The sequence below is a fragment of the Mytilus edulis genome, chromosome 5, assembly GCF_963676685.1.
Source record: "Mytilus edulis chromosome 5, xbMytEdul2.2, whole genome shotgun sequence".
Lineage (NCBI taxonomy): Eukaryota > Metazoa > Mollusca > Bivalvia > Mytilida > Mytilidae > Mytilus > Mytilus edulis.
This window is the reverse complement of record NC_092348.1, coordinates 48685640-48711795: the sequence shown is the minus strand read 5'-3', so window position 1 is coordinate 48711795 and position 26156 is coordinate 48685640. Positions and strand designations below refer to the sequence as shown.

General features: G+C 32.9%; 2 protein-coding genes across 2 annotated transcripts in view; one reads left to right on the top strand and one right to left on the bottom strand.

The window, feature by feature from the left end:
- Nucleotides 1-843: 843 nt before the first annotated feature.
- LOC139523839 (uncharacterized protein SCO4629-like) lies at nt 844-3831 on the bottom strand. The gene is made up of 3 exons (XM_071318168.1): nt 3662-3831; nt 1666-1789; nt 844-1341 (listed from the first exon to the last, which is right to left on the bottom strand). The coding sequence occupies exons 1-3, from the start codon at nt 3734-3736 to the stop codon at nt 884-886; spliced, it is 657 nt and encodes a 218-aa protein (XP_071174269.1). The 5' UTR covers nt 3737-3831; the 3' UTR covers nt 844-883.
- A 134-nt stretch (nt 3832-3965) lies between these two features.
- LOC139523838 (kinesin-like protein KIF15) overlaps nt 3966-26156 on the top strand; it is a 55150-nt gene continuing 32959 nt past the window's right edge. Inside the window, exons 1-12 of the mRNA XM_071318167.1 lie at nt 3966-4079; nt 7823-7847; nt 8477-8651; nt 13151-13227; nt 14400-14437; nt 15152-15252; nt 15793-15969; nt 16883-16984; nt 18245-18352; nt 19626-19751; nt 23479-23537; nt 25629-25692. Coding sequence (XP_071174268.1) covers nt 4073-4079; nt 7823-7847; nt 8477-8651; nt 13151-13227; nt 14400-14437; nt 15152-15252; nt 15793-15969; nt 16883-16984; nt 18245-18352; nt 19626-19751; nt 23479-23537; nt 25629-25692 — 1059 coding nt within the window. The 5' untranslated portion in view covers nt 3966-4072. The remainder of the gene's footprint in view (nt 4080-7822; nt 7848-8476; nt 8652-13150; nt 13228-14399; nt 14438-15151; nt 15253-15792; nt 15970-16882; nt 16985-18244; nt 18353-19625; nt 19752-23478; nt 23538-25628; nt 25693-26156) is intronic.

Genomic DNA, 26156 nt, shown 5'->3' with positions numbered 1-26156 from the left:
CAAGCAACGATATAAGTGTACTCGCAATCACAGGTCGATCAAAACCGAATAAATAAATAAAAAAAAAAGATATGTAGTATGATTGCCAATGAAGAGTAGATATGGTGTGTGTCACAGTGTATGCAATTGTAGTAAAGACATATATTGTGTGAAAGTCCTAGAGATAGATTGTGTAGAAGTGTAGTGTAGACAGTCGAAAAGTTATGACTGTCAACAGAAATGAAGGAACCATCAATAGCACGAACGTTATCTATGACACCCAACAAAGAGTTTTTTACACCAAAAATAACTTAATTTGTCATGATATTAGCAAGATGCTGTTACGAAGTCCCCATGAATATCTGCCCCGGATGACTTGTCATCAGATGGTTTTAGAGAAGTAGGTCAAAGAAGAAGAAACTTTGTTTGGAAGACTTGAATGCTCAATATAATTAAAAAATAATCTTTGATAGAAGTCAGGGATCTGTTTAAAAGGTTATACATATCAGTTGTTGGACACTTACTGTAAGCCGAGATGAAACGATAGTTGTGGGGTTTGGTTGCGCGCTTACAAATGTGTTTAAAGCAACAAACAACCAATTAATCAGTCTCTTTTGAATTATTTCACATTTGGCATACCTCGCTATACTCATGATATAGGGTTTGTTCATTGTTGAAGACCTTGCGGTGACCTGTTCTTCAAACAGTCAAACCTCATCTAACTATGTTTTAATAAATATATCTATTGAAAAAAGGCGAGTGATAGCTATATGATTTTTTGCTGAAGTTGCCAAATTTGAAAATATGCTCACCAATTCCTCTATTCAGAACGCTATGAAAATACAATAATTCAAACATAAATGATTTAACGAGTTCAAGTGTATATTTTAATAGTTAATTGAAACTAGTATTGTCCAATGGACAACAAGTTCTCTCCAATGTTCCAAACATTATCTGGAATGTCTTGTTCAATCTGAAATCCAAGTTTAGGGTAATTTTTGACACGTTGGAGACAACCAACCATCATTTCCATTATTTTATCCAAATTACCGACATCATCGTTAGGGTATGACATTAAATCTATGGCAGGCGACGTAACACAAACTTTGTCTAACTGATTCATGCCGCCAGGCCACTGCTTAGCAAATGTTGCATATGTTCGTCTCTCCATAAACGGCATCTGAACCAAAATTATTGTTTTAACTGAATCCAGTAGACCAATCTTCTCAAGTATTTTATATGAAAATGTTACATTTTCTCCGGTGTTAGTTGCTTCTTCCTCCAAAAGAATCTTTTCCTCTGGTACACCCTGACTAACGGCAATATCTTTGAATATTTGTGCCTCAGGTTTTAGCCATTTTCCTGCAAAATAAAAATTAATCAAAATATCTCCTATTTGTTCTCAGAAATAAACGCAGAGCGAAAAAATACATTTTCAGTTAGTATTATAGGAATATCATACAAGCTTTCCATGTCCAGAGAATTATAAATGTTTGTCGTTTATAAGGCACATACCCCTTGAATCAAATCTCCACACTTAAAAAAATATATAGAAATGTATAGAATAAAAGCGACTATACAGTAACAACCAGTCCACAAGGCTCTGACCGGTCAATAAACGATATAAGTATACATTTCTTTTTCAATGAGGGAGTACTCGAATGCTACTAAAATATCCAACCTTACCTTTTGTAAGTGTTCCTTCATTCCCAGTAATCATCAACCATTTAGCAAATCCATCTAACCACAATTTTGAAGCATATTCTATTGTCCTTATATCAGGATTCCCGAATACGATAATCAAATCGCTCTAAAAAAGGAAAAAAATCCGCTAAAATCAATCAGTCAAAATGACAATAGAAGAAAATGACAATTTTAATAAAATCTAGAAATAATTTGGCAAGAACAAAATTAGATTTTGAATATTTATTAATCTGAATCAAGTTTTTTTGAATTACAATGGTAAAATTTGATTGCCGATGATCGACATGATCAGTCTGGTTATATAATCATGGACCGTTGAAATTCCTAATATCATTGACAATTAACATTATGTAAAATAACAAGTACACTGACATTAAACTCCTCCTAGAAAAAACCTGATTATTTGGTCATGGTGTTTTACGGTAATGTAAAAGGGGTATTGATCTGTGATGGACTAACGACGGTCAAACACGCAGAGCAGAGCACATAATACGTACTAACTAACAATTAAAGGTCAGAAAAAGGAGAAAATATTAAACAAGGATGTGTTCCTTCTAAATGGCTATAGCGAATGCTTGTACCACTCATTGATAATCAAATGCATTTAACAGAATGATATGTCAAATGGATAACACTAACATTTTTCGGCCGACTACACCAGAGGTGTTTGGAAATGGGCCCGAATCGATTCAGTGAACTAGAAATATACAATTCAGGCTGTTCATCCCATAACGCATGTGATCTTCGTTCAGAAAAAAATAATAGAATAAAGATTAGGTTAGAATAACAGACTTACGGTGACCTATAGTTGTTAATGTTTGTGTCATTTTGGTCTCTTGTGGACAGTTGTCTGATTGGCAACTATACCACATCTTCTTTTTTATATTTTCTTCTGCATGACTCGGCATATATATAACATATAAAACATAGTAAGCTATTATGTGCATCAATCTAACTAAAATATTGATCTCTGATTTCTTTATACTACATATGAAGTATAACGAAATCAAGGATCAATATTTTAATTAGATTGTAATGTGCATATAATATCTATCTGGTTAAACTCTTGTAGTATCATACTTTTAAATCGTGAAATTATTTGATATGCCCCCAAAAAAACCACGAAAATAAAACCCAATGGATTCACATCTTTAGTATCCTAGCATCAGTGGTGAAGTTTCCCTGGAAAATCGATTTGTATATAAACTATAGATTATAAATATCATGAGCAAAAGAGATGGAAAGACAATTGACACTAACATGACTAACTAGGTAAAGTATTTAGCATTTTTAAATCGAAATTGTGAGAAACCAGGGTCAAAGGGGCACTGTCTGAAATAAAAATGAAAATGAAAGATTGACGAGACTCTTCAGTGACTAACCTCAAGACTTAAAGACCACCATGCACATCTTATTTTCAATCTCCCCCTTAACCACTGGAAACTCATATATATATATATATAAGAGGGGGAGGACAGGGGGTACCCTTCTCCCTTCTCCCACCCCTCTTCTCCTTTCTCCTACCCCGGTTCTCCTTTCTCCCATTAGATTAAAACATCTCCTTTTGAGATATTTTTTTTGAAATATTAGATCATTTTTTAAAAGGAGAGATATTTTATTTTTTCTCCTTTCTCCAACTTTTTCTCCTTTCTCCCAGCCTTCCTCTCCTTTCTCCTACACCCTTTCTCCTTTCTCCCACCTCCTTTCTCCTACCCCCTTTCTCCCTGTCTCCCTTACCCCTGTCCTCCCCCTCATATAAGATACTCGGTGGTTCTTCAAGTTTTGTTTGGAGTTAAACTTCGGATACATCTGGCTTTCTAAATGTACCAGCGTCATTTCTTTAAGTTTTATTTCATTCTAGTTTCAATGTATCGTTTGAATCCGTGTTATTACCCACATAAATATTTTATACAAGAAATTATAATTTTTATCAGTCTAAACGACTCTAAATCACATGCTATAATATTTGGAAATTTACCTTTTCGAGTGTATGGTTGAGTTTCAAATAGTTCCATATAACTTCTGCCTGGTTAATTGACTCCTCATTTGGCATTTTACTTTTTTCATTCTTTAAGAAAATGCGTAGTGAAGATGCATGTGATGTTGAATGGAATAAAACGTGACGTTAGGGATATCCTTTCGAATTATGACGTCATGACATTGTGCTATAAATAAAATAGAAAATCCCAATACAAATTTTCGTAAATGACATATTAAATTTCACAATAATAGTTCAAAAATTCAAATACTCACAATAAAATGAATCGGATGATTTTGAATATACATTTATATTTTTAGAATTCATCTTTACGAAACTAATAAATAAATCGGCGCGCCATTTTTAAAAGAGCACAACATTTGCAACGTACACTTTTTGCTTTTTATACAAATGACAGGTAAACAAAATACTTTTTTGAAAAAAAACCTGCATTATTATAAGTAACACCACCATAAAATACAGTTAAACAGTATAAACATTTCCTTATTTGTAAAAAAAATAGATTTCGAAAATCAAGGTAAAATGCCTCAACATTCACAACTCAACACTTGCTGGACTTGTCAACAGACAACACGAAAATCCTACAGAAAACCGACTATATAAGAACTCATCATGCCTATGAAGAGTAGCAAGAGAATGTTTGCACAGAGTAACTTCACTGATCCCTATTTATATTCATTGACTGATTGCAAGTTTTAATACCACAAAAAAAGTCCAAATCCTTGGACCTTTCATTTAATATAAACATAATCATTGATAATGGAAAAGCACTTTACACCCATATTGGCCAATGGCTTAAAACATTATACATAATATACAGTTAACATGTACATGATATATAAAACAATGAAAATAAACAATGCAGACACTTTGAACTATAATCCTTGTCTTTCTTTAAATTAATAGACGTATTTACACTTGTATGCAAATTTGTCCGCCATTACGTAAAATCACACAGGTTCCCGTTAACTTTGACATCATAATCATGATAATTTAAAATATTTGACGTCACAATTTAAAAGTGATTGTTGCTTGACGTCAAAAGGTGATTCGGAGGCAAGATTCAGCTTAATACCAAAAGTGTAAATACGTTTATATATATATAAGAGATTCAAATTATATCAAGGACTGAGTCTCCCTTAGTGACTTTTTTAAAAAGGAGCCTATATTGCAAGTGTCCTGTTTGGTTTCAGGATTGAGGATATGTTTAAATTTATCTATATCATTTAAGGCCAATTAAAATTAATTGATAGATTTTCATTCCCGCCCGCCCCTGTGAAAACGTCCTGCCCCGATTTTTTTTATTTTGCAAAATTTACGATTTCCGCATTGTGTTCATTTCCGTTAACGGTAACCGTCAATAATTTCGTTTCATTCGAACTTCCTGTTTATACAATTTCGGTTTTCATACTTCTTGTTTCGAGTACTTTAAAACGATTATGTTGACAAAATCTGCTGCTCAATGATGACAGAATAATCTACGGAGAATATATAAAGATTACCAGAAGGGCATGAAATATTCGGGTTACGAGTATTAAATACGCTGTGTCCAACGCAAATCGCGGTATGTCTCAAATTGGAAATTTCTTTCATCAGAAAATTGTGGAGTTATGTAATAATACATTGACTTTGTGTAAGCAAATGTGGGCTGTGAAGGATTTCCAAATTTCAAGAATCGTGGAACAAATTGGTAGAAAAAAAAGAGTTCAAAAAGTCGGCAAACATACACATTATGTAATAGAAAACCCTTAGATTTACCTATGGCTATTGTTTTTGTTTAAAAACACAAAATACCATTTACAATGTAATTATATATGTGTCACTTCTTGCATAACTTGAGAATCTTAAAAGCGCCAACTTTACTTTTCCTGGCAACACTTGTTTGAGTGTTCATTTTATTCATAATACTTGTGCTGCATACCATTGCATTTGCATAAGTTTATGGGGACTACAAACCATTGCTTAGAGAGCAAAATAAATTTGGAGTTGGTAGTCAAATGAATAGAGAATTTCTCCATGGTTTTACTGTTTGCTGAAAATATGTTTCTAAAGTAGCAATTGCATGTAGAACAGTCCGCGTTGCAAATCAGAGATGTTTATTCAAGAATTATGTACGATTCTTTATACATGTTTAAACATTTACATGGTATAAGCTAAATTTTGTAATTATATCACTTGCATATATATGAAGTTCATGCCACAAGAAGGTTTCAAATTGAATAAAATTTAAAAAATAAAATCCTCCCACCCGCCCCATTTTTTTCAAAACTTTGGATGAAAATCTACTAATTAATTTTAGTTGGCCTAAGTTATATTTATTTTCATTTAAAAATTCTTTTCTTAATCATTCATTTATTTTACATTTAAAAAAGAAATGAAACTCATCATCTAGTACATCACAATGTTTACATAGTCTTAAATCTCTGGGAATTTTCCAGTATCTACCAGTTTCTATTAACAGTGATTAATAAGCAGTGGTCACTTATTCGAAATTTACGAATTAGTTGTCTATATTCATGATATTTAAAGTTTTGAGAAAGTAGGTATGGTTCAAAGTTATAGCTTTTCTTTATTTTTTTTAAAAGTTGCAGTTTGCTATTCTCTTGTAAATTTAATATTTAATCATTATATAAATTTTCATAGGAGTTTTCTAAATTTTGTTTGTATATTAGCCTATTATTTTTATCCTTATTTTGGTTAACAATTTCTAAATCATTTTGACTTCTGACATGATTTACATATGAGTACCAAGAATAAATGCCTGCATTATGTAAAGTTTTTGCCAAATTTAGTGTCTCTTTTAGTAAGGGGCTAGTTTCTTCCCTTAATAGTCTATTATGGAAAAGAAGAGTTTGTCTTTTTATAAAGCAATCAATAGGGTAGCTGCCTAATTCAGATCGAGCAGCTATATTACAAGAGCATTTTTTTTACTCCTAAAGTTAACTTATTAAATTTATTTAGTACTTTATCAGGTGGACTTTTGTCAATGAAATTAAGAGTATCTACTTTTTTTTATTATTTTTATCTCCTTTTAAATAATTGAAGCTTTATAAAAGGATGAGTATGCATCCATATATCATATTTTAGTTTTACTGAATTAGATGATGAATATATATTCATTTTGTTTCTGCATTAAACATGTAAAGAAAATAAACTTAACAATTAATCCTCAGATGTGAATAGCCCTGATAATTACTTATTTAAACGGTTAAGGTAATTTCCTTCAAAAGTATTTTTTCAAGTATATCACTACAATATTCTTGATGTTTGTGTGAATAATGTTTTGCTGTGTGAATTGAAAAAATGATCAGTTAACAATACATGTATTATTGGGTATCCAGTGATATTGTTTGCCTCAAATAACAGCTGAAATTCGGCCTTTTCCCCTACAGAAAATTCCCAATTACTAAAAAAAATGGCTTAAAATTCCTCCAAAAAGGTCTTCATTTTCCCCAAACAGTGATGGCATTTAGTAATGTTTGTAAATATCGTATTCATGTTATTATATTGATATTAAAAAGCACTTTTGAGATCAGGTTTTCTGATCAGTATCATGGTGTTTGTAACACATGTGGTTTTCAATGCATTAAGTACCATCATTGCTTCTGTTTCTTTCCTCTCTCCGAAAAGTACCTTCCGGGTTGAAAATGTCTGACAAGCAAAATATACATGAAAAAACAGTGCAAAAAAGACAGCAAATGTCAGCAAAAAATCGGAGATGTGTTTAGAATAATATTTCCCAATTTCAATAAAAAATATCCATTTTTCCCAATAAAAAAGGTAGAGGTCGTTTTGAAAAAAGACAACAATATCACTGGTATCTGGTTCGTTATCTTAATCTTCCAAGGGTTACATAGATTATGATCCAGTCCTCTACTGAAAAATATAAAACTTACAGAGTTGAAATATGAAGTGTTTTTTTTAATGAAAATACAAAATCTAAATTCATTGAATGAGCCAAAGAAATATGATTAAGGGGATGAAATTAATGATAAAAACTTACCAGAGCTTTCATATCAAGAGAGATAAAGGTTGTCAGAATTGTAATGTTTTAGGGATTTGCAAGCTGTTTTTTTGCCTTCTGTTTTCCCCAAAGCATATATACAAATATTGATAAATATATTATTATTCTGCTTGTAGGACATGATGATGGAAAAGATTCTGGGTAAGTTGACATAGGAAATTTACAATGAATAGGATAGTGATAATTTCTCATTGTTGGATATTTTATAATTACAGTATATTTAGGAACATTTTTTATGAAAAAGATATAAAAATGAATGAGTGGAAGAAAGAAAGATATACCATGTTTTGAAGAGTCTTTATGTATATTGTTTCAGACTTAAGATATAAATAATTTTTATACAGATCAGTGTTTTGTTCAAAAAATATTCTGTCACCAGTCAGTGTCATATCTTGAGCAAAAACATAACAAAAGAAATATCTTAATTCTGTAACCAGGTAAACTTAATAAAAAGTTTAATATTGATTTTTAAACTAAAGTATCTGAGTATGTACTGGAACTGCAATCAGATCAAGTAAACTAGGAAAATCTTGTTCATTTTTTTTCCTTTCTTATTTCCCCCCAAAAAACAGAAGAAAAAAATATACTGATCATGAAGACCCAGGGTTTTTGAGATCAATGTTGTCAAAGGTTGTGTATTTTTAGTCTAAAAAACTGACACATTTTAATCACAAACATACTTTCTCTAGATTTCTTTTTTTTTTTTAAATAATGGAGCACTCTTAACAATTAACTGTATACATAGTTATTAGTCAAATTTTTATTTTTAGTGAAGGGGATGCCATTAAGGTGTTTGTTAGAATCCGACCACCTGACTCCTATGACACAGATATTGGACAGGTTCTGGCACTCAAGGTCCTTGATGAGACCTCCCTTGTGATGAACAGTAAACCAGAATCCAGAGTTTTTACATTTGATAAGGTTGCTGATGTTACTTCTACACAGGTATGGAAACATGTACAAATATACTGTGGATTCATTTATTTTCTTGGAATGCTGAAAACTTGCACATTCGTGGATATTAGATTTCGTGGTTTTGCCAATCTCTGTAAAACCTATTGAAAATATGTTATTTCGTTGAAAATTTGAATTCGTGGTTCTCTTGTTTCCTCAAAATCCCCGAAAATTGGTATCCAACGAATATTAATGAATCCACAGTAGTGTGTGTTAATTTTTAGCTTAGGCCATTTAAAAGAATAGGTTTGTTTGCCCAAACCCTACCTACTCAGAAAAAACCTGCCTTCACAAATTCTTTTATTGTCCTGATTTGAAGAAGTTTTTATTTAATCAGATAGGCATGAAGACTAATAAACATCCGATACTTCAATTTCTTTAAAAAAATAAAATTAAAAAAATGCCTACCTACCTACCCACTGTCTCAACCTTGAATAGGGTTTGGGCAAACCAAAATATTTTTAATTGTTGCTTCATGTGGCACGAAGGGCCAAGTGAGCTTTTCTCATCACTTTGGGTCCGGCGTCTTCCGTTGTGGTTAACTTTTACAAAAATCTTCTCCTCTAAAACTACTTGGCCAAATTAAACCAAACTTGGCCACAATCATCATTAGGGTATCTAGTTTTAAAAATGTGCCCGTTGACCCGGTCAACCAACCAAGATGGCCGCCATGGCTAAAAATAGAACATAGGGGTAAAATGTAGATTTTGGCTTATAACTCTGAAACCAAAGCATTTAGAGCAAATCAAACATGGGGGTAAAATTGTTTATCAGGTCAAGATCTATCTGCCCTGAAGTTTTCAGATGAATGGGAAAACCGGTTGTTGGGTTGCTGCCCCTAAATTGGTAGTTTTAAGGATCTTTTTTTGTTTTTGTTATTATCTTGAATATTATTATAGATAGAGATAAACTGTAAACACCAATAAATGTTCAACAAAGTGAGATCTACAAATAAGTCAATATGACTAAAATGGTCAGTTGACCCCTTAAGGAGTAATTGCCCTTTATAGTCAATTTTTAACAATTTTCATAAATTTTGTAAATATTTTCCACTCACTTCAGGGCCAATTTCATTATAGATAGAGATAATTGTATGCAGAAAGATTGTTAAATAATGTAAGATCTACAAACACATCACCAACACCAAAACACAATTTTGTCATGAATACATCTATGTTCTTTGTTTAATATGCACATAAACCAAGGTGAGCGACACAGGCTCTTTAGAGCCTCTAGTTTTTCTATGAACAACCCATCTTGGATTATAGAAAGTAATTTATGTTAGATAAGTGAAGAAACACTAGGAAAAAAACACTAGAAATTTAGTAGTAAGAACTAATTATTAAAGTAAAAGAGGTTTTTAGACATACTAGAATTTTACATGGGTAGGTGGATGGGGAATCTGGCACTAATAATTAGTCACTATTCATTCATAGCTGTAGTAAACATATACTATATGTGTTGAAAATCAGACAGCAAGATAGACTTATAATTTGACAAGGTGGTTTCTAGTGGTAGTTTCAATTACATTTTCTATGCAGCAAGGAACTAGCAGATTTGATAGTAGTACCACTCCAGAATTAGGACATCTGATGGCCTTTATTTCCTGTTTTTCACTTAGTTTTTCATTAAACTCAACTTCTAAAATATCTAGATGGAAATGTGTCCGTAACATTTCAATATTTATTTCCCCAATCAAAAACACTAATATATAAATGAAATGCTATTTGACACTATCTTGATTTGTATTACCTTCTAAACCTTTAAACTGTAGTAACTGTTTAGGTTTGCATTAAGATCTGTAGAATATAAATTAATTACAGGTATCTTGAATTAGTGCAATGTCTTATATCCATATTAAGGTGACTGGTCAATATATATATATAAAGAAGATGTGGCATGATTGCCAATGAGACAACTCTTCACAAGAGACCAAATGACACATGTTTTGACACATCATCTTATTAATTTCTATACCACTAATCAGGGTTCTCGCTAAGACGCATATATGCGTCCTGGACGCATGGAAATCGAGCTTGACGCGTCATTTCTGTAACCCGTGAGTCCCTGGGACGCGTCCTCGTTGTATCCCCTGAGTCCCAAACACATCGTTTTGCATAGCAGATTCTTGATTCCGATATTGTTTTGACAGGAAATACCGGAAATTGACATTTTTTATGATATGCGCAGATCAATATTTTTGTTGACTGATACATATATTCTAAAATTAAACGTATTTGATACATATACTAATAATATATAATAATTCTATTCAAAATGATAAAAAAATATTTTAAAGTTATCGATTTTTGTCGAGCCTGCAACTTTTATTGCAGAAAGCTCGACATAGGGATAGTGATCCGGCGGCGGCGGCGGCGGCTACGGCGGCGGCTACGGCGGCGGCGTTAGCTAACTTCTTAAAAGCTTTATATTTTAGAAGGTGGAAGACCTGGATGCTTCATACTTTGTATATAGATGCCTCATGTTACGAAGTTTCCGTCAGTCACGTGTCCAATGTCCTTGACCTCATTTTCATGGTTCAGTGACCACTTGAAAAAAAAGTTCAAATTTTTTGTAATGTTGAATTCTCTCTTATTATAAGTAATAGGATAACTATATATGATATGTGCGTACCTTGCAAGGTCCTCATGTCTGTCAGACAGTTTTCACTTGACCTCGACCTCATTTCATGGATCAGTGAACAAGGTTAAGTTTTGGTGGTCAAGTCCATATCTCAGATACTATAAGCAATAGGGCTAGTATATTCGGTGTATGGAAGGACTGTAAGGTGTACATGTCCAACTGGCAGGTGTCATCTGACCTTGACCTCATTTTCATGGTTCAGTGGTTATAGTTAAATTTTTGTGTTTTGGTCTGTTGTTCTCATACTATATGCAATAGGTCTACTATATTTGTTGTATGGAATGATTGTAAGGTGTACATGTCTAGCGGGCAGATGTCATGTGACCTTGACCTCATTTTCATGGTTCAGTGGTCAAAGTTAAGTTTTTGAGTTTTGGGCTTTTTATCTAATACTATATGCCATAGGTCAACTATATTTGGTGTATGGAAATATTTAATGATCTTTATGTCAGTCGCGCAGGTTTTATTTGATCGTGACCTCATTTTCACGGTTCATTGCACAGTGTTAAGTTTTTGTGTTTTGGTCTATTTTTCTTAAACTATAAGTAATAGGTCAACTATATATGTTGTATAGAAGCATTGTTAGCTGTACATGTCTGCCTGGCATGGTTCATCTGACCTTGACCTCATTTTCAAGGTTCATTGGTCTTTGTTTAGTTATCTTGGTTAATGTTAAGTTTATGGTACAGTTGTTATAAAGCTTAGCTTTTTACTTAGGACTATCAACATAATATCAATGATTAGTATAGAAGGCGAGACATTTCAGCGTGTGCACTCTTGTTTAATTTTACGAGTATTTGAAAAGCTTGAATATTTCCACGTGTTGAACATCACATACTTATCGATTGAAACATAGAAAGTAAAACATTTCTGTGAACTTGAAACCAAATGATATAATATTTCATAAATTATGCTTTACGTATAAAATATGTCATAAGACGGCGTAGATTAAAAAAAATACGAATGAGAATAATTTTACTTGTCTTCGAATGTTTTAACAATTTTTTCGTATTGTGCATGTTGAACATTGCAACCGTAATCAAACAAAGGTAAACATTGTTTGAAAATCCGATTAGAACATGATTAAAAAATAATTACTATTTAGCCTTGGGCTCATTATGTTGAACAGTTTTCACTTTATATTTGCTTGCTTTTATCAAATATTAAAATAATTATCATGATCAATGTTCATTCAGTCCAAATTTCTTATAAATACTGGCTTAAACAACAAAAATATCAGTATCACAAGGAGTCAGTCCAAGTTAAAGTCCTTCTTTTAAAGAAATTCTGATGACATTGAATCATCAGTACCAAGTAAAAGACCAAGAGTCAGTCAAAATTAAAGTCCATCTTCAAAAGAAAACATGATAACATTGAATCATCAGTACCAAGTGAAGACCAAGAGTCACTGTCCCACTACACAATAATTGATAGATATAGAAAGATCTTCAGAAACACCAATTTCAGTCACTAGACCAACTAAGCCAAAGAACGAGAAGAAATGGCAGACTATCTGGTAGACAGAATTCAAACGCAAACTCACGCATCGTTTCAGTTTTATTTCTTTATATTTCATCATATTGAGACACAAAACATTTCATGCATCCTGGACTCATCAAAATCTACTGGGACTCACCATTTCAAAAAGTGATGAGTCCCAGGACTCACCATTAAAAATTCCCAGTGAGAACCCTGTGCTATTGAATCTTATAACCATTTGTCATGTTTGTACAAAAGGTGATAGTGATATGGTATTTTTTGTTGAAGTGACATGGTATTTTTGTTGTACATACATGTAATGTTATAATATATGATTTTTGTACCTTTCAAATATAATTCTCTTTCAGGAATCCCTTTTTAATGTTATTGGGAAACCAATAATAGAATGTTGTGTGAGTGGATACAACGGAACTATATTTGCATAGTAAGTATTGTTCATTGTAAGCCAGATATGTTTTGACTACGTTTAACATGTTTCAGGATGACTTTTTTTGGCATTAAGCTATGGTTGAACAAAAAGACCATGCTGACAAGAAACAATACATAGAAAAATAATGGCGAAAAATTTGCATTTAAATTAGTTCTGAAAATTAGGTAGCTTTGCAGGCAGAAGTTCTTTAAATTAGCTGGCCTTTCATAAGTTCGTAAATTTTAACTGATGTTTTTCTCTTTTGTTGGAGCTTGTTTTTAATGTCATCTTAGATATTCAATCACACATTTGTAAAAAAGAATCTTAATAATTCAGAACATTTATCATACCTACCAATTAATTTATTGAACATGTTAAATAAGGCAGCAGTCCTTTTGCGCCAATTACTGTTTTTCAGGGGTATCATTTGCGCCAAATTTTATTTTCAAAATGTATCAATTGCGCCAATATTCGGAACTCATTTGCGCCAATTTACCTATACATATATCTATCATATATATTAATGATTATTATATATGTATTCTTATTTTTGCCCCAAAAGGCATCACATGTTAGAAGATATTTCACCATAAAGACGAGTTTCTGAAGAGAATTAAATGACTTAAGCAGCATTAGACAGTCAATGTACAGAGAGAGAATAAAACTTATTGCTTTGCTTAACAAAGATATGCCAATATAGAAAATAGAAGTTTTTGCTCTTTATGTTTTAGCCACAAATGTTGATGACACAGAGCTTTGTTCCTACCATGCTTATGGGCTTTATTATTATTATGAACTATTATTAACTATTTTATGGATTTCATCCTTCAATGTTTGTGTTTTTGGACAATAAAAAGAAGTTAAAAGCTACTACATACATTAAATTGGGAAGTACCCATGCAGCAGCAGTAATAAAAACATATGTTTCAGAAAAGGAAACATGTGCCGTGTTACACTGCAAGTTCCAAGTCCGAATAAAGGAGTAAGGAAGTAATTTTCTTTTAACTGGCGCAATCGTATGTTTTATTTTTGGCGCAAATGAAACCATCTAATTTTAAAACATGTGGCGCAAACGTAGCATTTGAGAAAAATAGTTGTGGCGCAAAAGGCCGCATTTTTGGCGCAAACGGATCTCTCCCTTAAATTATGATCTAATTATTTTAAACAATAGTAACTTTCTTTTACAGTGGTCAAACTGGATCTGGAAAAACACATACAATGTTAGGTATGTATACTTTCATTGCTAATTATAAATGGTACTCAACAGTCACCACCTGCACATGAGAACTGCAAATGTTGTGTACCAGGACCTGTAATCTGGACCATGTATTATTTGTTGTTCATCTTTGTGTACATATATAAAAAAAGAAGATGTGGTATGATTGCCAATGAGACAACTCTCCAAAAGAAACCAAATGACACAGAAATTAACATCTACAGGTCACCGTATGGCCTTCAACAATGAGCAAAGCCCATACATCATAATCAGCTTTAAAAGACCCTGAAACGACAAATGTAAAACAATTCAAATGAGTAAACTAACAGCCTAATTTATGTACCAATTTATGTTTATTTTTTTGGAAAAAATAGGTATGGTTTGATGTACTGTTAATTCCTGTTACTGTGGATTCATTAGTATTTGTGTGATCCCAATTTTTGTGTTTTTTTGTTAACGAAAAAATGTTCAAACTAAGTGCCAATTTATATCTCTAGGCTTGAATACAGACTTTGGCAAAACCACAAAGTTAATCATCAAAGAAAGTAAAGTTAAATCCTCTATCTATTCTGTTAGATCTGTAATATGAAAATTGGTTTTAAAGGTTTTTATCTTTTCATAAAAAGCAGGTATTTTACTTTTTACATGAGTCTGTTTGAACTTGAACTTTTGAATATATGTTGAACAAGAACCAAATTTTTCATGTTTTTACAACTTTTGCAGGTCCTTGTGAAGATGCAGATAACTTTCAGCATGAATTGAGAGGAATTATTCCAAGAAGTTTTGAAAATCTATTTAACAACGTAGCAAATGAACAGGAAATGGTAATGACTATAACCAATAAGCTTATCACATTCAAGGGACATTACTCCAACTATTTGTCACATCATCCTCAACCACAGGCCAACTACATGAACTAGCCCAGTCTTGTAAAAATTTCGTCTTCATGTCAATAGAATCAGTTCATTCAAAAATTAAGCATGAGGCCTGTAGCTGTAAATAAACTCATCATAGATACCAGGACTAAATTTTGTATATACGCCAGACACGCATTTCGTCTACGAAAGACTCATCAGTGACGCTCGAATCCAAAAAGGTTAAAAAGCCAAATGAAGTACAAAGTTGAAGTTAACAGTTAATGAGGAAGATTATTCTAATTTGGAACATATTGCTTTTGAAAAACAATTATCTGTGAGCTAAAACGTTTTGTTTTTTATTATTATTATTTTCGGTAATGTAAGGCAAGTTTGACTTTAATGTTACGTAGTATCACATCACTCCTAAATGAAGCATATTCTTAAAATATGTCTCTTTCTGTTGAGTATCTTAAATAGACTGTTGACATGCACTTTTTTTTATTGTAGAACAAGGGTAAAGAATTCTTGTTAAAATGTTCTTTTTTGGAGATCTACCGAGAGGATGTGTTTGATTTATTAGAGCCATCAAATCGAGGACTCCACTTGAGAGAGAACATGAAAAAAGGTGTTTTTGTGGAAGGTTTGGTGGAAAATGCTGTAACCAGTGCTGTAGAGGCTTATCAAGTAAGTTATAATTTGTTTATGAAAATGATCTTGGTTTTGTTAATAAAACTTTTGTTTATAGGGCCAGCTGAAGCCTACCTCTGGTTTGGGAAGTTTCTCGCTATGTTGTAGATCCCATGGTTGCCTTGAACTGTTTTCTGCTCTTTGGTCGGGTTGTTGTCAAATGACACATTCTCAATTTCCATTTTCAATTTTATGACTCAAAATTAAAATGCACTAAAGTTAGATTCGAATAAGGCCGAAAAATCTGGTTGACTGAAATTTTTGTGTAATGCCAAATTGATAAAAAAATGCAAACATATGCAGGCATTGATTTAGATATGTGTCTTGTAATTTGCTTTCAACGTTCTGCACTCTGTAGATGCAATTAAATATTTTAAAAGGCTTGGAGTTTTATTGAAATTTATTGATTGATGTTTAACGCCTCTTTCAGCACTATTTGCTTTTTTGTGGCTGTAACTTTTTATTGTTGCAGGAAGATGCAGTGCTTAGGAAGAACCACTGACAATGAATGATCTTTGGCAGGATTACTCATAATCTTAGTCTATTACGTGACAAGAAACCAATAATTTGTTTACATTTTACTGGCAATTTTTTATGGAAATAGATGGTACTCAGAATAAAATTGTGTACAGTTTCTGATTGTATGATACTGGATTGGAACTACTTTTAATCCAAAGCTTATCCAATAAGGTTTGAAAAATCCAGAAATTAAATTCCCAATTTACAAAGCATCGAAAATTATGCCATTTTCATTGAAATTTTGTTTGCCCAATGACATTGTGGGGCAATGTGGGGGTATGTAATTTAACTTGCAAAAGTTCTTTTATTTGAAAAAAATGTAACAATAAATGAAGCCATTAACTGAGTCACAGCATACTCACTTCTATAAAAAAAAATTTTTTTACGTCAGGTTCTTAATTCCGGATGGATAAACAGAAGAGTAGCTTCAACATCAATGAATAGAGAAAGTTCAAGGAGTCATGCAGTATTTACCATAACTATAGAATCAAAGGTAAGGTTAGAAATAAGATGAGATGTGTATTTCTATAATCATACATATAAATGTCTACAGATAAACAGTAAAAGAATTGTGCATATATATGTTGTAATGTAATAAAAGTTTGCTTTTCATTGAAAACAGCTATTTCTTTCTCAAAATGAACAGATTGTAAATCCAAAGTATTTATCAAACTGAGCATTTTACATTTTAAAGAGCAGAATCTATCTGTTTGAGAGGTTGAAAAAATAGCATTTTTTATTATACGCCCGGAACGGGACGTATTATGGTATACCGTTGTCCGTCCGTCCGTCCGTCTGTCCGTCCGTCGTACACACTTCGGACAATAACTCAAAAACACTTTCACCAATTTCCAAGAAACTTTGGTGAATTGTTTATATCTATTGACGTAAGCTCCCTTTCGTTTTTTTTTAATTTCAGATTTTAAGTTTTGGATTTATGGGGCTTTATTCATAAAAAAGGGGGGATTTTCAACACTTCGGACAAAAACTCAAAAAGGCTTTCACCAATGTCCATGAAACTTTGGTGAATTGTTTATATCTATTGATGTAAGCTCCCTTTCAATTTTTATTAATTTCAGATTTTAAGTTTTGGATTTATGGGGCTTTATTCATAAAAAAAGGGGGATTTTTAACACTTCGGACAATAACTCAAAAAGGCTTTCACCAATGTCCATGAAACTTTGGTGAATTGTTTATATCTATTGATATAAGCTCCCTTTCAATTTTTATTAATTTCAGATTTTAAGTTTTGGATTTATGGGGCTTTATTCATAAAAAAAGGGGGATTTTTAACACTTCGGACAATAACTCAAAAAGGCTTTCACCAATGTCCATGAAACTTTGGTGAATTGTTTATATCTATTAATGTAAGCTCCCTTTCAATTTTTATTAATTTCAGATTTTAAGTTTTGGATTTATGGGGCTTTATTCATAAAAAAAGGGGGATTTTTAACACTTCGGACAATAACTCAAAAAGGCTTTCACCAATGTCCATGAAACTTTGGTGATTTGTTTATATCTATTGATGTAAGCTCCCTTTCAACTTTTATAAATTTCAGATTTTACATTTCCGTGTTATGAATTTTTATGCTTAAAAAAGGGGGGATTTTCCAATTTTGGGACAATACATTTAAAGCATAAAAGACAAGTTAAAAGAGCAACGGGCGTATCATGCGCTAAAGCGCAGCCCTTTATTGAATATTTAGTAAAAAATAGAACTAGAGAAATACATTTTGCCTTTTTACAATTGTAGGAAAAGAAAGATGGTGTACAGAGTTTAAGAGTGTCACAGTTAAACCTTGTAGATTTGGCTGGAAGTGAACGACAGAAGGATTCAAATGCTGTCGGTAAAAGATTAAAGGTACTTAATTCGAAATGTAAACAATTTAGAATTCATGCATACAAAGTATAAACAAAAGGAAATGTGGTTATTTTTTCAATGTCAAAATTCTCCACCAGTGGTTGAATGAAGTGGATGCAAGCAATTATTGGCAACTGTACGTACTACCTTCAACAATGAGAAAAACTCATACCAAATAGTCTGCTGTTAAAGGCAAATTCAAAGGATCGGTATGTAACATAAAAACCAATAACATAATAATAACAATAGACACAAAGCATCAAAATAGGAGTAATCACAGTTACTGAAAGCTAGTTCAAAGCCAACCATACTTGCCAACATCTGACAACGAGAAATCATGTCATGACATGTCAAAAAGTGGTTGAAAACGCACAACGTAGATGTGAACTTTTTGATATGAACAATGTTTATAATTTCACATTATACAAATTTGTCAATATAAAAAACAATATTCTACTGCAAACCTTTATTGTATTCATCTATCAACAGTGGTCTGTTTTGCTGCTTTAAAACAACACCACTAGGCACATATTCAAAATGACTGCCAGTTTGGTTACATTGACTGGATTACAAGGCACTCAATATATCATTGTCCAGTTCTGGTCAAAATTCAGTGTAAATTTCTTTATAATTGAAATACTCTCACAGTCAGAATTGATATTTGGCTAAACTAAAAGAGCTTTATCAAGGAATAATGTCATAATGTTTTTTGCCATCTTACGTGTCATCTGTTATCTCTACCATTGCTCCCAACAAACTATATATGTTGCTATTGCCTGGTCAAAACTGGGTAGTTCATCAGAAGACAGCTGGTTCTATAAGAACTGATCCAACAGTTCCTTGATATTTCCATCCCCGATGGCCTGTGGAAATCTGTTGGCTAGATTTGAAACTGAAACTGAAAAATATTTCATAATTTGGTTACCATTTAAATGCTTAATCAAATAGTTACATTGTAGTTCTTCTCTCACATGTATTGTTATGATTGCAAAATAGGGTGCACAATGCCTTACTTGTTCCTTCATCATTTAAACTTGGAAGTCCCAAATGTAATTTATATATCTTGGTAGGTAAACATAGATTTTGCTTAGCAATAAGCTCTTTAGACGACTGTACATGTCCTGAAAGCGATCTCTTTCTGTGTACATTTCCCCTAAGTGAATTTGAAAGAAAGAAAGTCACAAAATAGTAAAAACTAATCACATACTACTAACCTAAGGGTAATTTACATTTATTAAACTTTATGTTTCACATGTATTTGCTCTTTTCACAGGAAGCTGGTTCTATAAACAAATCTTTATCCGTACTCGGAAATGTCATCAACTCGTTGGTTCACATCAGTCATGGTAAAACAAGGCATATACCTTACAGAGATTCTAAGTTAACCTTTCTTTTAAGAGTAAGTATAAATAACATTAATGGTATACTGATTACTAAAATGTGTTGAAATGAGTGTGAACTAGAATTTCCTTTTGATTATTTATTTGGCAGTCAAACAATTAAATTAAAAATTAAAGATGAATTATATTACTAAGCAGTCAGCTTTCAGACTACATGAAATACGTCGGACCATTGGACAAATCTGGTGAATAATGGATGGGTCTGGTAAAATTTTGTTGAATTCCGGTCCGAATGTCTGGTGTTTTTTTTCATGGATTTTTTAACGTTCTAGCAAAATTGCCAAACGATCTCAAATTCATTTTCATCTTTATTATTCATCACAATGATGTTTATTTTGTTCAACCGCTAGCTTTATGCCGAACATCGCCAACCAGTAATGTGTAAATCCGGGTAAAAACATATCTGACTGTCAAAAACAACAATGGATGCCATCATTGGCACAACATGAAATGTAAATAAAACCGGATCAGATTCTGGGAACAAATAAGGATAATTCCGGGTTTGCTGATTAAATACAATAAATGAAAAAAAATCCAAGCAGATCACAAAATTTAGCTATGAAATATAAAAACTAGAATTGAAAACCAAAAGATATACGAAAAAGAAAGAAGAAACAGGAAATAATATTTTATACAGAAACTTTAAATTATGTTTAGTTCACAAACATTGTCAAAATCCAATAAAATGGGACATTACTCTTTACTGAAATGCATTCAAGCAATTGTGCACAACTTTCATAACAATATACCTTCTTGTTACATCATTTTGTTTTAATTTGTGCATTTTGGGGAGGAGTAGGGCGCAACAAAGTCATATGTTTGTTGTTTTTTGTCGGATAATATACAATTAGATGTAAAAAAAATTGGTCTGGTAAAATTTCATTCGGTCTGGTAAAGCTAGGATGCTTACCAGACCGAATGTCCTGTAAAAATAAAATTCATTCGTGTAGTCTGAGCCTTAGCATTGTTTAAATCTTTTTGTGTATGCATTATTTAATTGTAGAATTTCATTATGAGTAAACTTATCCTGAAAAAGAATGAAGTAGTTGTCACTGTATTTTGTGCAAATAACACCAACACAGCTGACGCAGTAAAAAGGTGTTAAATATAAAACTGAAATTTCTTTCTTTTTAATAAACCTTTGATTAGTGGTTGTCGTTTGTTAATGTGGTTCATTAGTTGCTTGTTTCTCGTTTTTTAGCTCACCTGGCCTAAAAGGCCATGTGAGCTTTTCTCATCACTTGGCGTCCGTCGTCGTCGTCGTTGTCGTCGTCGTTAACAATTTTTCAAACATCTTCTCCTCTGAAACTACTGAATGGATTTGAATGAAACTTAAAATGATTGTTCCTTAGATTATCCTGCACAAAGTGTGTGCTTCGATTTTTGATCCGTCAAAAAACATGGCTGCCGTTACTTAAAATAGAACATAGGGGTCAAATGCAGTTTTTGGCTTATATCTCAAAAACGGAAGCATTTAGAGCAAATCTGACATGGGGTAAAAATGTTCATTAGGTCAAGATCTATCAGCCCAGAAATTTTCAGATGAATCAAACAAACCATTGTTGGGTTGCTGCCACTTAATTGGTAAATTTAAGGAAATTTTGCAGTTTTTGGTCATTATCTTGAATATTATTATAGATGAAGATAAACTGTAAACAGCAAAAATGATCAGCAAAGTAAGATCTACAAATAGGTTAATATGACCAAAATTGTCAATTGACCCCTTAAGGGGTAAATGTCCTTTAATGACAATTTTTCACAATTTGTTCATCATATTTGCTAACTTTAAAAAATCTTCTCCTCTAAAACTACTGAATGGATTTGGATGAAACTTAGCATGATAGTTCCTTAGATTATCCTGCACAAAGTGTGTGCTTCGATTTTTGATCCGTCAAAAAACATGGCCTCCCATACTTTAAATAGAACATTGGGGTCAAATGCAGTTTTTAACCGGATTTTTGTGACAAAAATGTCGGTTATTGATTTGGGGATGTACGGCGGGCGGCCGGGCGGTCGGGCGGGCGGCAATCAAATGTTGTCCGTGCATTAACTTATGAACCGTTCAACCAAAGCTTTTAAAATTTTTATATGTTGTTACTGACAACTAAATGAAGGTCAAGTTCAATAATGGCGAATTTGACTTTTACCGTTCAGGAGTTATGGTTCTTGAAAGATTGAAAAATGAAGTTTCCAGTCGTGTCCGTGCATTTCAAATGAACTGTTCTACCAAAGCGTCCCAAATTTTAATATGTTGTTACTGATGACAAAATGTAGGTCAAGTTCAATAATGACGATTTTGACTTTTACCGTTCAGGAGTTATGGTTCTTGAAAGATTGAAAAATGGAGTTTCCAGTTGTGTCCGTGCATTTACACATGAACTGTTCTTACCAAAGCTTCCCAAATTTTGATATGTTGTTACTGATGACAAAATAGAGGTCAAGTTAAATAATGACGATTTTGACTTTTACCGTTCAGGAGTTATGGTTCTTGAAAGATTGAAAAATGGTGTTTCCAGTCGTGTCTGTGCATTTTCTCATGAACCATTCAACCAAAGCTTTTGAAATTTTTATATGTTGTTACTGATGACAAAATAGAGGTCAAGTTCAATAATGACGATTTTGACTTTTACCGTTCAGGCATTATGGTTCCTGAAAGATTGTAAAATGGCATTTCCATTCTCGTTGTTGCATTTACTCGTGAACCATTCAATCTAAGCTTTTCAAATTTTAATATGTTGATACTGATGACAAAATTGAGGTCAAATTTGATATTGACGATTTTCACTTTCACCATTCATCAGTAATGGTTCTTGTGATATTGCCAGGACACAAATAAATATTAATAAATCCGGTTTGCTGTCGTTGTGACAGCCTCTTGTTGGCTTATATCTCAAAAACGAAAGCATTTAGAGCAAATCTGACATGGGGTAAAAATGTTCATTAGGTCAAGATCTATCAGCCCTGAAATTTTCAGACGAATCAAACAAACCATTGTTGGGTTGCTGCCACTTAATTGGTAATTTTAAGGAAATTTTGCAGTTTTTGTGTTTTGGTCTGTTTTTCTTATACTATATGCAATAGGTCTACTAAAATTGGTGTATAGAATGATTGTAAGGTGTACATGTCTAGCTGACAGGTGTCATCTAACCTTGACCTCATTTTCATAATTCAGTGGTCAAAGTTAACTTTTTTAGTTTTGATCTATTTTTTTAATACTTTATGCATTAGGTCAACTATATTTGGTGTATGAAAATATTTTATGATCTATATGTCGGTTACGCAGGTTTTATTTGAACTTGACCTCATTTTCACAGTCCATTGCTAAGTTTTAAGTGTTTGTGTTTTGGTCTCATTTTCTTTATTTATAAACAGTAAGTCATATATATTTGTAATATTGAAGAATTGTTAGCTGTACATGTTTGCCTGGCATGGTTCATCAATATGTTCAATAAGGCATTGTTTACCAGGTGAGCGATTCAGGCTCTTGAGAGCCTCTTGTATACAGATTAGACTTGAATGGTGTTGCACTAGTTATTTTTGGGGCCCTTTATAGTTTGCTGTTTGGTGTGAGCCAAGGCTTCATGTTGAAGACCATACTTTGAGCCCTAATGGTTTCCTTTTACAAATTGTGACTTGGATGGAGCGTTGTCTCATTGTCACTCATAACACATCTTCTTATATCTCTCAATATTTTAAAATTATGGGATTTTCTTTGTAATTTTTCAGGATTCCCTTGGAGGAAATGCTAAAACACATATCATCGCATGTGTTCATCCAAGCTCAAAGTAAGTACAGATAAATGACAAAATGAAAGTTAGGCAGTAAATCAACAATAAATAATGTGTCTGTTTTTATGTTCATGATAATTTTAAGCAGTTCAAACGTGTAGCCTTTAGTTGTATTTGTCTAGCACCAACTCTGACATATTCAAATTTAGAAGTACAAAAAAATTGTATGTCCATTGATACTATGTGCTTAAATTAATGCTAACAATTATAATAGCATATATTGTAAATCTGTGTTCGCAATTTAAAAACGTGTAAAAAAATGTATGCGTCATTTAACATATCTACAAAAGTGTTTGTTTATTTACATATCTCATAAAATTGAGAATGGAAATGGGGAATGTGCCAAAGAGACAACAACCCGACCATTGAAAAAAACAACAGCAGAAGGTCACCAACAGGTCTTCAATGTAGTGAGAAATTCCCGCACCCAGAGGCGTCCTTCAGCTGGCCCCTAAACGAATATATACTAGTTCAGTGATAATGAACGCCAAATTAATTTCCAAATTGTACACAAGAAACTAAAATTAAAATAATACAAGACTAACAAAGGCCAGAGGCTCCTGACTTGGGACAGACGCAAAAATGCGGCGGGGTTAAACATGTTTGTGAGATCTCAACCCTCCCCCTATACCTCTAGCCAATGTAGAAAAGTAAACGCATAACAATACGCACATTAAAATTCAGTCCAAGAGAAGTCTGAGTCTGATGTCAGAAGATGTAACCAAAGAAAATAAACAAAATGACAATAATACATAAATAACAACAGACTACTAGCAGTTAACTGACATGCCAGCTCCAGACTTCAATTAAACTGACTGAAAGATTATGATTTCATCATATGAACATCAGGCACAATCCTTCCCGTTAGGGGTTTAGTATCATACCATCATAACATATATGAGAAGAACATAACCCGTGTCATGCCAACAACTGGTTTTTTGTCGAGCCTGCAACTTTTGTTGCAGAAAGCTCGACATAGTTATAGTGATCCGGCGGCGGCTACGGCGGCGGCGTTAGCTAACTTCTTGAAAGCTTTATATTTTAGAAGGTGGAAGACCTGGATGCTTCATACTTTGTATATAGATGCCTCATGTTACGAAGTTTCCGTCAGTCACATGTCCAATGTCCTTGACCTCATTTTCATGGTTCAGTGACCACTTGAAAAAAAAGTTCAAATTTTTTGTAATGTTGAATTCTCTCTTATTATAAGTAATAGGATAACTATATTTGATATGTGCGTACCTTGCAAGGTCCTCATGTCTGTCAGACAGTTTTCACTTGACCTCGACCTCATTTCATGGATCAGTGAACAAGGTTAAGTTTTGGTGGTCAAGTCCATATCTCAGATACTATAAGCAATAGGGCTAGTATATTCGGTGTATGGAAGGACTGTAAGGTGTACATGTCCAACTGGCAGGTGTCATCTGACCTTGACCTCATTTTCATGGTTCAGTGGTTATAGTTAAATTTTTGTGTTTTGGTCTGTTGTTCTCATACTATATGCAATAGGTCTACTATATTTATTGTATGGAATGATTGTAAGGTGTACATGTCTAGCGGGCAGATGTCATGTGACCTTGACCTCATTTTCATGGTTCAGTGGTCAAAGTTAAGTTTTTGAGTTTTGGTCTTTTTATCTAATACTATATGCCATAGGTCAACTATATTTGGTGTATGGAAATATTTAATGATCTTTATGTTCACGCGCAGGTTTTATTTGACCTTGACCTCATTTTCACGGTTCATTGCACAGTGTTAAGTTTTTGTGTTTTGGTCTATTAAACTATAAGTAATAGGTCAACTATATATGTTGTATAGAAGCATTGTTAGCTGTACATGTCTGCCTGGCATGGTTCATCTGACCTTGACCTCATTTTCAAGGTTCATTGGTCTTTGTTTAGTTATCTTGGTTAATGTTAAGTTTATGGTACAGTTGTTATAAAGCTTAGCTTTTTACTTAGGACTATCAACATAATATCAATGATTAGTATAGAAGGCGAGACATTTCAGCGTGTGCACTCTTGTGAATAAATGTGTTTAGTTCCGAATAAATGTGTTTAGTTCATGAATTTTTGTCACTTTATTTAGATGTTTTGGAGAAAGTTTGTCAACCCTACAGTTTGCAGGAAGAGCTAAAATGATCAAAAATAAGGTATGTAGAGAAAAGTAGGAGAGAAGATATTTACGATAGTTTCTTTATGAATATGGCATCATCATGATTAACAAAAATATAAATAGACTGTTAAATGGATAGAAGTATTGAAGAAGCAGTGCCATAGTCTGACACAGCTCTTTTTTGCCCCACTTAGGGGCATTATGTTTTTATGCCCCATTTATGTGCATTATGTTTCTGGTCTGTGCGCCTGTCTGTACGTTCGTTCGTTCGTCCCGCATCAGGTTGAAGTTTTTGGTCGAGGTCAGGTTAAAGTTTTTGGTGGAGGTAGTTTTTGATGAAGCTGAAGTCAAATCAATTTGAAACTTAGTAAACATGTTCCCTATGATATGATCTTTCTAATTTTAATGCCAAATTAGAGATTTTATGCCATTTTCATGGTCCACTGAACACAGAAAATGATAGTGCAGATGGGGCATCCGTGTAATTGGGACACATTCTTG